We start from the raw sequence: 14,521 nt of genomic DNA on the forward strand, positions 1-14,521 counted from the left end.
TCTTGGAATATAAGAATAAGAAGGGCTTCGACAGGTATGTCAGCCAGAAAAGGAAAGTCAAAGGCAGTATACTCGCCCTGATGAGCAAGACTGGTGAACTGGTAACAACAGATGAGAAGGCTGAGGTACTCAACAACTTTTTTACCTCAGTCTTCACTGGCAATTCCTCCTCCCACACCTCTTGAGTGGACAGACCACAGGACAGGGACTAGGGGAGCAAAGTCTCTCCCACTGTAAGAGAAGATCAGGTTTGTGACCACCTGAGGAACCTGAATATACATAAGGCCATGGGACCTGACAAGATACATCCCAAAGTCCTGAGGGAATTGGTTGATGTAGTTGCCAAGCCACTCTCCATGATATTTAAAAAGTCATGGCAGTCAGGTGAAGTCCCTGCTGACTGGAAAAAGGGAAACATTGCACCCATTTTTAAAAAGAAGGATCCTGGGAACCACCAATCTGTCAGCCTCACTTCTGTGCCTGGGAAGATTATGGAAGAGATCCTCCTGGAAGCTATGCTGCAGCACACAAAGGATAGGGAGGCAGTTTGAGACAGCCAGCATGGCTTCACTAAGGGCAAGTCTTGCCTGACCAACCTAGTGGCCTTCTATGATGGAGTCACTACAACAGTGGACAAGGGAAGAGCGACAGATGGCGTCTACCTGGACTTCGGTAAGGCCTTTGACACAGTCCCCCACAACATCCTTCTATCTAAATTGGAGAGAGATGGATTCCATGGGTGGACTGTTCAGTGGATGAGGAATTGGTTGGATAGTCGCATCCAGAGGGTAGCGGTCAATGGCTCAATGTCCAGATGAAGGTTAGTAACAAGTAGTGTCCCTCAAGGCTTCATGTTGGGACCAGTACTGTTTAACATTTTCATCAATGACAGACAGTGGGATCGAATGCACTCTCAGCAAGTTTGCAGATGACAGTAAACTAAGTGGTGCAGTCAACCCACCTGAGGGATGAGATGCCATCCAGAGGAACCTGGGCAAGCTTGAGAAGAGGGCCCATGTGAACCTCATGAGGTTCAACAAAGCAAGGTCTTGCACCTAGGTCAGGGAAACCCCTGGTATGAATACAGGCTGGGGGATGAAGGGATTGAGAGCAGCCCTGAGGAGAAAGACTTGGGGCTACACTGGTGGATGAAAAGTTGGACATGAGTCTTCAACGCGTGCTCATAGCCCAGAAGGCAAATTCTATCCTGGGCTGCATCAAAAGAAGCGTGGCCAGCAGGTCGAGGGAGGTGATTCTCCCCCTCTACTCTGCCCTGGTGAGACCCCACCTGGAGTACTGTGTCCAGTTCTGGAGCCCCCAACATAAGAAGGACATGGACCAGTTGGAGAAGGTCCAGAGGAGGGCCACGAAGATGATCAGAGGGCTGGAGCACCTCTCCTATGAGGACAGGCTGAGAGAGTTGGGGCTGTTCAGTCTGGAAAAGAGGAGGCTCCAGGGAGACTTTATAGCGGCCTTTCCAGTCTACAGGACAGATGGGCAGAAACTCTTCAGCAGGGCCTGTTGTGATAGGACAAGGGGTAATGTTTTTAAACTAAAAGTGAGCAGATTTAGACTGGACATAAGGAAATTTTTTTTTTTACAATGAGGATGGTGAAGCACCGGAACAGGTTGTCCAGAGAGGTAGTGGATGCCCCATCCCTGGAAACATTCAAGGCCAGGTTGGATGGGGCTCTGAACAACCTGATCTGATTGGAGATGTCCCAGCCCACTGCAGGGGTATTGGACTAGATAACCTTTAAAGATTCCTTCCAATGCAAACCATTCCTTGATTCTATGCTAAAAATTTTTAAGGAAATAAACGCTCCCAGATATTACAAACAAATGAAGACAAATTATGCAGGGGGGAAAAATAAGTCAAAATACAAAATAAGTATCCCTCACTACAATTACAGAACCACTGACACTGAATATTCATGACCCATTTATAAACAGAAACTCTGGCATATGCTCCATGTACCAAAAAGAAGTTTCAGGTGTATATATAAACATGTACGAAATCAGCCCCTTGCTGCAATGGTTGTAGTGCTAGGAGCAGCTGACAGGTATTAGTAAGTCTCATATATCTCTCACAGAAAGGAATGAAATTCAAAATCAATCTTATTGTTAACTGAAATTGACCTTCATTAGTACAGCGACATGCAAATGCTGAACAATCTTGCATTCAGTTGCTTCTCTGTTCAGACACTCTCCTCTTCAGGCATATGTTCAAATTTTTGTTCTGCAACTAAGAGACTGGCTTTATGTTGTAACACCTAAACAATAATAGATCAGATGTCACCCTGGCTGGTTTGGGTTGGGCAGAGCAGGGGGTGAGTATGTTGGTTTGTGGGGTTTTTTTAACTCAAAACATTCTGATTACATCCTGGCTTATTTCAATATGAACCTCACTGACAAAAAATGCATTTGGAATTCTTGCACTCGCATAATACAAAATTTAACAATTTTATTTAGCAAATCAGGTCAAAGCAAAGGCTTAAATTAATCAGAATATTTCATTTTTAAGTTGGTATCTTTGATTACTTTTCAGGGATGAAGTTCTTTCTCACAGTGAAAACCTGGAAGCTGTCAACAGTTTCTCAGTCTGAGTACTCTTTTGAAGCTAGCTTTGGATTACACATAGCAGTCCGGTCAGTGTAATTTTAAATATCTTAAACTCCTATTGTGAACTTAAAAGAATGGCTTCTCATGGGTGAAGTCTTTTTCTTTTATGTGACTGTCCATCCATTATTTCCTTCCTCCATTCTCTCAAAGGGGAGCTATCAGTCTTGTAATGGTAATGCAAGATGAGAAAATGGGAAAGCGAAAGGGAAGAAATCTTAAATAAACACATGTAATTTGTTTACCAAAGGAAACAAAAAGGATCCTGGGATTGTTTCTTATGTCCGTATAAATGAATGAGTATAGTAGCAACAGAGGGAGTGAAGGCAGTGATAACACAGTGATGGCACTTCAGGAACAAAAGTAAAAAAGGCAACAGCAAAGCCTCAGCAAAAGAACAAGTGACAGCAATCTGGAGGGGGACTGAGAAAGAGCTGAGGACTGGAGGGCTAGGGATCAAGGATCCCTGTAGGGAAGCAAAAGGAGAAACCCAGAGACCAGGGTCAAGTAGCAGCAAAACCTTGTATGGGCACGAAAGAAGACACATGCTACAAAAAAAAAAAAAAACAAGTTGGCACACAGCACCAGAATAGGGTGTAAGCTCTGGTATCTTCAGCTAGATACTGTCTTCTCTATAAAAAGAAGGTAAAGAAAATGTGGCTTTGAGTAAAAGATATCACTTCTTCATTGAAGGGCAAGTCACTTTGCTTTTACCATAACAGCGTACTAACCATTGCCCCAGAGCAGCTGAATGGGGGCAGTGCATGACCATCTCATATGTTTTTCTTCTAAGAAATCTAAACTTCATTTTTAACTCCTTTCATTAAAATAAATGTAGTAAACTGCTTTGAAATTACTCAAACTTCCTTAGTACTTGCTCTATATAAAAGCATTATTTGATAGGATGCACCTCATTTATTTTTATATACTCTTGAAAATATTTCAGTGCTGAAAAGGAAGTATGATTCATAACATTTTAATCCTTCCTGAAACTGACACTGGTAAATCATATCAGATACCAATATTACCAGGTCAAACGAAACACTGGTTTTAATGACATGTGAATAACACAAAACACTGCAGATTTACATTGATAGGATGAAAAGAATGAAATTTCAAGTTGCGAGATGCACAGAAGATGCACGTTTACTTGCCAAACAAGTAAAGAGAAAATCTACAACTTACTGAAACTTACTATGAAATTATAAGTAATGTAAATGCATGAGGAAAGTACAAATAACAGCAGAAAAAGAGAGGACAAGCTACAATGAGCGCTAGTCTTCTCCTAGACAGCTCGGGATACCTTGTATCTTCTGAGCCATACACATAACACTAATTCTTGATATTTTTTTCCTATTCTTTCCAAAGTACTTTATTTGCATACTCTACATTTATGGAATAAAGATATTAACGACTTTAATTTCATATGAAAATATCTATAAGGAATTCAGAACCTTTGAGAATTTTCAGTTCATTTTACTATAAATTTTAATCTAGTTAACCAGTTTGTGTAATGAAGTCATTTTTTTTGTCTGACCAATGACTAAGTTAAAAATATAAAATCATCATTTTTCCAACTATGTCGTTAATCTACTTAATTCCCCTTAATATAAACAGTCGCTAGGGCTGGGACGGCAGAGGCAGTTTGTCTCACGGCGCTTGGGCTGTAATTACAGCACCACAGACAGCGCCCCCGCCCAGACCACCACGCGCGCCTGCTCCCTCCCAGCACTCCCCTCCTCCACCTCTCCCGGATGTGAGGTAGAGGCAAAGAGACGGCAGACATCAAAAAGAAAGCTTCTTATCTGAATCCCTAATCTCCAATTACAATAATGAATTAATTACACTGGTTGAAAATAGACTACCACATATCAAAACCCCGGGAGAATCATTATCGAATTTATATTCTTATTAAAGTATTGTTGATCAGAGAGAGGGCGATCATTTCAGTGAAATTCACTGGCTACAAATGGGCATTAAATGAGGCTAAAATAAATTATGCTAAATGACAGTGTTTCAATACTGCTGTAGTCTTGGTTCAAGAACCTGTAAGTTCCATAGCAAGGAAACAATGAAGTAAAACTGAATAACTTGGAACTAATCAAGGTACCATAAATATGGCATAAATAGCATAACAATATTGTACCTAGATTATACACAAATTAATAAATCCAAGTAAGATGTCAAAGATCAAGTTAAAGAAATTGTTCCACTCCCTTCAATAACAGGCAAGGCTCTTCTTTTTATAATTTGGAAGGAAAAAAACAAACAAACAAACAAACAATCACTAAAGATCTCTACTTTTTTTTTTTTTCAAATTAATTCATAAGAGTGCAATCATTAGTATCCAAGGCCCATGGGTCATTTTGGGCGTGGGAGAAATGTTATTAATTTATGCTGGGTGAAAACTTTCTGAGTTCACATTTCAGTTGTAATAATCCGTCACACGCGCCTGGATCCTGATCTTTCTGGGGTACAACAGACCTCACTAGTTCATAACACCATATCAGAGAGTGTATTTTACCTGTCTAAAAAGAATGGCATGAAAAGGAAAGTGAAAAGGAGCTGGGATTGGCTAAATCAAACTGATTTTGACTTTCATCACTTTACAACCATGTCTATCCATTTCTGAGACTAACACAAAATATTCAGTATAATTTACAAAAGACTTAACATCATGTTTAACCCAAAGAAACTCTCAAAGGCTGGAAAGAAAAAAATTGCTTCTGGAATTAAGCTACACATATACACACCCTCATGAAGGCCTATTCTGATTAGATGTTTTGAGAAACTGGAGTCTGTTTCACCTCAAGTGATACTTTGCAAAAGCCAGGAGCACTTTGCTCTTTCCACAGGTGATTTCTTTCTATAAAAATATATTTTTGAAGGGTCCAAATTTTACTGCAGTCATCACTTTAAAATACATATCGAAACGCAAATTAGTTGCACCAGAAACATTTATGGCCCCCTCCTACACTGGAAACTATGAATACTCACAGCCCTACTCCTGCGCTAAAAGAATATGAATGACTGTGGTACAATAAAGAGTATCACAATCCAATCAAAAAAAAAAGCCCAAATAATTTTGATTACATACTTCCATTGCTATCTGTCATTAGTTTTGGGGGACTTGTAAGAAAACAAAACAAAAAAACTGCAAAGTAATGCAAAACTCTACAGTCATGCAAAGTACTGTATTAATAACCAGCTGACATTTTTACAGGAAAATAAAAATGACATGCATAACACTGCATGTCATTTGTGAAAAACACAAAATAGTTCCTCTTAGTTGTAAAAACTGTTTACTGATCCAATTGTGATCAGAAAAAAAATCAGCTTGTTTCTTACAATACTTTTAAAATCTTTGCTGCACAACTTGAATTTATTATGAACATTTCTTGGAAAAGTTTTGAATTAAAAGACTGAAACAATTTTAAACAATTTAACAGCAGCATTTCCATGTATATCTGCTCCAAATACCAACTTCCATTATAATTAAAATAAATTTATTCATTCCTTTGATATTATCAATTCAGAAGTGAAGACTCAATACTATAATTACCAAATAAGGGGTTTGTTAAAAAAAAAAAAAAAGTCATAATTTCAACAGGAAAAGATGCCAAATGAAAGCAAAGACCATTTTAAAGTACCTGTAATACAAAGAGTGATTTAAATCTTCTGCTGGCTAATCATACACAACCCTCCACCCAGAAAAGAAGTATTAAAAACTTTTAACAAATTTCTCATGTGTGAAACAAGAGGAAAGGACACTACGCAATCCTTTATTTCAAGAAAGAAAAACATAAACCAAGGAAACCCTTGTGGATCTGCCTCAGTCCCATACACAGAACTGACAGCCCTCTTCCATCAGCTCCTATGATGGGAGCCAGGCCACAAACCACGCAGGCAGAGAGTGGAGGAAAAGGAGTCAAGATGAATACAGACTCCCAGCTGCAGACTCCCACTGCTGCAGAAGCTTCCCCTGGCTTTGAAGATCAATAGAATCAAATTTAGGGTCAGAAGAACACCCAGCTGATTATACTATGTCTTCTTTTGTATATCTATACCTATATTTATTTTTCAATCTACCTGGAAATGCTTCTGAAATTTGAATTGAAGAGCTACAGAAACAACACTGCAAATTTAGCTCTAGCTTGCTATAGATAGCTAAGGCATTTTAAATAATAAAAGCATAGTTTAAGGATTCTATGCACAAGGCTTTAAACATTGTCCTTAAATCAGCAACATACCTAACTAGAATGTGCAGTAAATCGTATTTAATTCAGTGAAATTGCACATACTTAACCTTTTGCCCATTCCTTTTTTGTTCTTTGTCTGGGTCAGAGCAAGTAAAAACTACAAGGGTCATGCCCACTCTGCCTGTAGTGTTTTAAAAACAATACCACTATTTTTTTCTAGTGTAATATCAAGTAGACCAACACATAACCACAAACATCTGTATTTGCACTGCTTCCAGCTGGAATGCTTTTTAATTTCAAAGCAAATTAAGTCTAGCAATGGGTTAGGGAGAATCTACTCGAAACTAGAAAAGTACTTTCCATAGGGGCCACCAGCTCCAGTTCTCCTCTCAGCTCAGGTGAATATTAATTCTATCCTAGCCAGAACCAGGACAGGTGAATAAGGCAATACAATTATTAAAACTTATTTTAAGATTTCTGATTCCAGCTAGATCATCTTTGGGGGAAAAATATTAGTTCAAGCAATAAAATTCTATTTTACTACTTTTCTTAAGTTACTACTGCAAGAATCTGTTTAAATCAGTTGTCTGAGTCTCCCACTACACAAACACTCAAAGTACTCTCTAAGTATTTATAGCTCAGAGATGTAATCTTTGAATAGTGTCTCACTGGCGTTACATCAAGAACCAAGTATCACTACATAAAAGGCAGCATTATCAGACACAACTCACGATTTCTCAGCAATTTTGACAAAATTCAGCTGGACAGCAGCAGCAGACCAGTTCTTCCAGGTACCATCTTCACTGGGAATTTAAATGCACCAAGACACAACAGCCTTGGCAAGAGGTAGCCCAGGCACTTTGCCTCTTTGCTTATCTCCATTGTCCACCTGCATCTGCTGCTGCCAGGGCAGAAGGTACGTATGTATGTGTGTACTACTGAGTCCACACAATACCACTGCCTGCAGGAGGGAGGAGGCAGGGGAGGAACCACCGCTCTAGCAGCCTGCAGCCCCATCACAGCTCCCCTCCCTTCCAGAACAGAGGGGCCATGGACAGAAGATGGTATAGAGCGGGCTGTGCATGAAACAACCAGCGCTGTGGCTACCCATTACTGGTCAAAGTAGCTTCCTGCATCTCAGTTGTTGGAGAGAGGGAATAGAATTGTCCTCCTAACTAGTCTCTCACCTTGGGCAAACATCTGCTTTGCCTGTGTCAAAAGCTGGCCCTGAATATTGCTCTTTTTCCAATTGCTCATTATGCAATTGCATCTCACCTCTCGATTTCAAAGTCCCTCTTCCAAAAATACAATTATTCCACCCTACCTCCTAGTGATTACAGCAGCACAATTTAAGGACCACATGAAGGGACACATGAGTTCAACAATTAAGCAAGGAAACACAGTGTACATTCAGAAAAAAAGTGTGAGACAGAAAAGAATTTTTATAAGCTTTTTATATGACTATTTCTGCCACTGTACTAGACCTCTTCCAGTGCAGATTTGGATGACCATGCCTCAGAGGAAGCTTTGTTAGGTGCTGTAATCATGAATATAGTACCTGTAACTGTCACCGTGTCATAGGTCTCCACTATGCTAAATGCTGTTCCACAAGAGTATAAACAGCTTGAGAACATGTGTGTTTTATTCAGAATTCTGGTAATCTTTGAAACACTTTTATACTCAAATTTATGTAACTGTATCAATGCTCTAAGAATAGAGAAGAACAGTAGTTATTTTTAGAAGCTGCCTGAGAGGATCCATCACATCAAAACAATTTATTCATTCCCAAGCTTAGATACCAGGTGACGTTGTAGAATAAAACTGTTATTTTAGAACTGTCTGATCTTTTATTTATTTGAAAAAGCATAAGGAGCACGCCTGTGCAGAAAAATAAAAATGAGATAGAGGAATTAGTGAGTCACAACAGAAATGGAACTTCTCAGTGTTCTTTTATGCTGCCATTCCACAGAGCTGTTCCTCATGCATATGCTGGGAAAAAAACAAACCAAGCACCACAATAATCTATCACCAGACTATTTCAAAGGGCAATTTAAGGACAATACAGAATTATTATACTCCGAATACTTCACCATGCCATATGTGCAGAAGTTACATTAAAATGAAACAGAAAATAATTCATCTTATAATTTCCTACCTGCTAAAATTACCCGTATTTTTAAATATAATTTTACCAGCAGTTAAATACCACCCACCAAAATAAGGTATGCATACATATTGAAAACTGAAAGGAGCCACAAATTATCCTTTTAGATATTATTTTGAAAAGGCAAGAGTCTTAATTAGAGATAGATGTGTAGAGGCTTTAAGCAATAACTAAATTTACTAATAATTTAAGAGAAGAAAGTGTAGGGCACAGAGCATTTATAGCTAACTAACTCCATAAAATTAAAAGGAATAATGGATTATATTTTAGGTTTGTAAGTAAAAAGAATTTTTTAAAATTCAGAAAAGCAACAGAAGAACTTCAGAAAAGGAGACTATGAAAAAATTAAACTTTTATTGTGTTTATTTATTAAGGAAAGCTCCTAAACAACAATAAAATTTCAGAAGATCAAATCTGGTTTTTTCGGAAGCACTGAGAAGCAATGTTTCTCACTATTGCTATCAGGAAAGACAAAGACATAGGTACTGTTTGTTGTCTACTAGCTCTGCTTCCTTTGAGGTACTAGACAGACAGGGGAAAAGACAGACACTGCAGAAAGAGGAATAACAATCTGGTCTGTTTACTGCACTGCTCTGTGGCTTAAGAAACGAACCCTTTTCTTCCCATGTTGTAGGACACAAATATGCACCATGTAAATGCAGAAGCAGATCAAGTGAATTTTTTCTTAACTTGCAACTTCACTCTCCTTTATTGCAGTTTATGTACAACGTTACTCTTGTAGAGACAGATTTTTAGTGTGTTCTTAAGTATTAAAGTTCATTATTGAAGTGCTTGATCATCCTATGAATCTGCAATTACATCGCAACTACAATTTTTAAAAGGAATTTTGCAAGATTTAAACTGAAATAAGAGCAAATACTATAGGATCCTATTTATTTATTAACTTATCTGTTCATCGCTTTCAGGGTGAGGATAATAAAAGCAGCAATAAACTCCAAGCTGTAATGGATCTATTACATAGTAACTAAAATTAAGACATAAACTGATCACATTTTAAGTCTCAGCATTTTGAAATACCTTCTGTGTTCAAAAGCAATTCCCTTATCTAAATATGATCTAGTCAGGAATGTCCCTGCTCCTTGCAGGGGGGTTGGACTAGATGACCTTTGAAGGTCCCTTCCAACCCTAACCATTCTATGATTCTACGATTCTATGAGAAAGAACCAGGAAATGTTGGTCAGCAGCTGTGTAAGAAAATGTCAAATGTTAAGTGAAACAACTCAAAGTTTTCTTAGTAATATTTAGAAATTCATAGAAGACTTTTGCTATATTTTATGAGAGCTTCCAGTATCTTGTTCTTATCTTTACAAATAAAAATAGAATAGAATAAAAAAAATACATTTCTATTTGCAAACCAGGAAAACTCATTTGGAAATGAATGAATAGTGCTTTCTTTGTCATGGAAATGCAGTTACCCAATACGCTGCATTAAACAAACTATTCTAAAATCAGCATTATCCTTTGGCAATCTTCAGGCTGAAAGTAGGAATAAATAATATGGCACTGCCCTACTGAAATGAAGCTTAGGGTATAATCCATTAGAGCAAATAAGGAAGACTTTCATAGACTCACGTAATCACTCCACTGAGACATGCCACTTTCAGTGCCAGTCTTCTCACCATTTGGATTTATTAGTTAACTGAGAGAAACACATACTGAGCTACTATAACTTGTCTGCTTCCATTCTAGGATTCCTTTAGTCAGGAAAATAACCATATATTAAGTTCTAGATTATCATGACAGGTACACCTGAGATCAATACCCAAATTAGTAGCCTTGAAGGAGTTGGTAGTAATCTTAACATATCCTGGCTTGAGGAATTTTGTGTGATCACAGAAAAAAAAACAGCAGTAAAGAAACCAACACATTTCATTCACAGTGCTTTTAAGTCAGTAAAGTTGACAATAAGTTATTAAAAATCACTATTGCTTTTACAGCTGGTAATCAGACTTGAACAATACTGAAAACAAAATGCAAGAGGCTCATGTCCAAAGTTAACCTCAATAATATTCCTTCTTATGAGCAATACATCTCTTCACAATGTCCTTCAAAAATCTGTACTATCAGTGACAATACTGATTCAGCAACACTGGTTATTATTCTATTGTAAGCTAGAAACCTACCTTCTTTGTTCTTCTCCGTGTTCACCCGAAGGGACTGTCAAACATTCATCCATGTGACCATGCAACAACCTCAGAACATCCCCTCCTATCAGAAATCCTGGAATACAGGGAGAAAAATCAAGTGCATTTGTCTGAACACAGCAACACTTAAAACTACAGTTCAAATTGTATTAAACACTATCAGTTTTATTTCTTTTTTTTTTTCAGTTGATATTTTATGCTACTTTAAAAAGAGAGTCAAGAAAGGGAAGATTATCTTGTACCCTGGGGAGCCAGCTGAATATTGCCAAGTGAGAAAAGCTCCAAATCAGCAAGTAGAAAAGAGTGAATCAGGAGAGAGCCACAGACAAGGGATTGTACAGAGCCAGTGCAACTAAGACTGATCCAATGGAAACTAGGAAGCAAGTACTTCCTTCCCAGATTACAACAGATAAAGTAGGAGAATCTTCTCTTTCATTTTACCTACTCACTTTGGGGTTTGATTTAAGTTAGGAATTACAATTTATGTACTAACAAAAAAAAAAATATTTATTTAACTTAAAAACCCCTTTTGGTGTTTTTAGAAGTCTTCTGTGAGAAAAACTTCGGGAAAGATCCACTCTAAGCTCTGCTTGACTTAATATTCTCAACCTACAAACATTATTTATTTGAATTCCAAAGGGAAACCCCTATACTGTCTACACTACCGCTGCACATGCAGGTTTCAAAGCCAAACACTTGGCTCTGCAGCGTGCAGCTACACGTATGTGTATTCACAAACTCAGGCACAGAGCCTACACATAGCATCACAGTATTTGAAGTGTCAGGACATCACAGCCAGAAGCTGAAAATAAGGCCATAATTCTAACCAGTAAAGATATTAACAAAGTAGATGCTTTCTCATCAGCTTCTTTACACCAGAGATATGACATTAAAAATAAATTTAATTTTATGTTATCCTAGAAATATAATATTATAATCTAGTAATTGAAGAGTACTAAGACTCAGTACATTGTAAGGGCAATTCAATGGTATTTTTTCAGTCTGACAAGCTAAACAAGTGTTTATGTCTGTTTCCTAAAGTCATCTTCCCTTCTTGCTAGAACTGGTTAACACAAAATTCTGCATAAAGTGCCCCCCCTCCCCCGCCATCCACATCACAAAACAGAATTAGCAGAACTACTTGATCTGACTCTAAAGCTCTATTTTGTCTTAAACAATAAACTGACTTCTGCATAAGTCAGTTTTGCAGAAATGCATGTAAAAAGAAATAATTTTCTTTTAACTACCTCCAATATCCTAGTTCATTTTACGAATTATCCATTATTTTCTCTTCCAAGTAATTTCATTTAACTGAAATGTTTCACTTATTAATCTATTTTAATGGGAAGTTTTGATTAAGAGTGATTATTGTAGTGTAGTTATTCCTAGACAGTAATGTTTTATTATGAAGATGAAAACATATTTTGCTGATACTAACAAAATTAGCTTTATTTTCCTCTTCCTTCTTTTTAAGGCAGTTTTCTCCAGTTTGGCTACAATTTTACCCCTGGCACAGGGGTAGGGTCTTACACCCTACATACCAAATTCACTCTCCCTTCACAACAAGACCACTTTGATTACAAAAGCATTTGTTGGTTTGCTAGAATAAGGCCTTTGCTCTAATTCTTTCTGACACTATGCAGCTGATCTGCTCTAGAAAAGATACTGCTTAAACATAATTACTGTCTATACTTGAGAAAGGTGAAAAGAGAAAGGCATAGCAAGAAAGAACAAGAAATACTCAAAGAAATGCACAGCTGCTAAAATCACATTACATCATTTTCATGTAATTTCCTGCAGGTATAACATGACACTATATCACTGTGGACTTCTGCCTCCCAAACAGACAGACAGGTCTCACTAGTGAGGTTCACCAGCCAGAGATGTGGTGCAGCACAAATCTGAGTCTCAGATGATAAACTGTACTGGGATTATTGACATGAATGCCACACCAGTGCTGCCAGCAGAGGCAGGACAAGGAGAATGAAAAGGAAGAGGCAGCAGGTTGGCGAGGACATTTTCTCCTCTCATCAGCAGAGAGGTTTTCTCCATAATGTTTAGGACATCGCTAAGCAATGCATTAGCATTTTTTTAATAACAGACTGTGATAGAAAGCGTGTCAGATAATCTGAATGCACAGAATGATTCTCATACTCTAAAACCACAGTGAGTATGTAGAAAGGAGGTGTTGGCAATACTGTCCCTGAAATCTGAATGAGCAAAGCTGCAACAGCATTCCACAATCGTGTTTTTAAATATGCCAGATAAAAAGAACTGATGTGAAATTTCAGTGTATTGCCTTTTTTTTCAAAAATCACAGGGAGTAAGAAAAAAAGAGCCTGCAGTTTTAACCTTCTTATGGTTCTATTACAAAATTTACTCAAAACAGTGCTTCTACAGGAAACTAGAAATCATTAGTCTTTACATCCTGATAATCTTTTCTGAAAATAACTTTCTTTTTTCTTCCCTGTGAAAGCAGCATGGCACAAATTCTGAGATCCTTGTCCTTTCATGTCAGAAGCTGCATTAAAAAACCCCTTCCTAATTCCTAAATAAAATAAACAAAATTTGAAAATTCTTCTATCCTGTCTCTGTCTTTCCCCTCCTTTTGTTTTTCTTCCCAACCATATGCTCCTCACAAGACCATTCCCAGTCTTAACTCCTAGGATTTCACATGCTGCTTCCAGTCCTCTAGCACAACAGGAACATGTAACCATGACTGCATATGTCATAATAATCTGAGGTAATTTAAACTAGAACCAAAAGTCATTTTAAAAAAAAAAAAAACAAACCCAAAAAAACTGTTATGAACATTATCATAACCTTTAGCAAAATGAAATTTGAATGAGCTGTTCAATATTTTTTTAAATGTAAAAAAGCCATTAGTGTCCCTTTCAGAACATTTACATGTTTATTTATTGGATTGAATGTTTACATAAGAGAAACCCACTCCCAGACTTCAACCACACTTGGCAGAATAATTTGGTTTTTCAGATATTTAAGTTACAATCAGTCTTTCAATAACTGAAGTTGAGGCAATCTTACCTTGGGCAGCTTCACTTCCTGAACTGATTGGTGCTACACTCCAGAGTGTCTGCTGGAAGGCTGCATCAACATGTAAGCTACCATTGCCATAAGACAGATGCTAAAACCAGGAAAGAGAGAGGCTTTTATTTGGGATTAATTAGAAATCTCATTACAGTGTACAATAATAATATCAAACATGTTTTTGTTTCTTTCATACATAAACTGTTCATCCTGACTGCATGAGTAAACACAAAATCAGAGCTGGGTATTCTTTAAGGGGCATTAGAAATAAAGCTAGAATAATAACAGCGTATTTGCCTCAAAGAGACATGCCTAAATGGTCCAGA

General features: G+C 37.6%; 1 protein-coding gene across 1 annotated transcript in view; it reads right to left on the bottom strand.

The window, feature by feature from the left end:
• Positions 1–14,521, bottom strand: part of RYR2 (ryanodine receptor 2) — a 430,134-nt gene that overhangs the window by 239,879 nt on the left and 175,734 nt on the right. Inside the window, exons 9-10 of the mRNA XM_086745890.1 lie at positions 14,193–14,292; positions 11,127–11,223 (exon numbers count right to left, since the gene is read on the bottom strand). Of these exons, the coding sequence (XP_086602016.1) occupies positions 11,127–11,223; positions 14,193–14,292 (197 nt within the window). The remainder of the gene's footprint in view (positions 1–11,126; positions 11,224–14,192; positions 14,293–14,521) is intronic.

This window comes from Chlamydotis macqueenii, chromosome 3 (genome assembly GCF_036417535.1).
Source record: "Chlamydotis macqueenii isolate bChlMac1 chromosome 3, bChlMac1.mat, whole genome shotgun sequence".
Lineage (NCBI taxonomy): Eukaryota > Metazoa > Chordata > Aves > Otidiformes > Otididae > Chlamydotis > Chlamydotis macqueenii.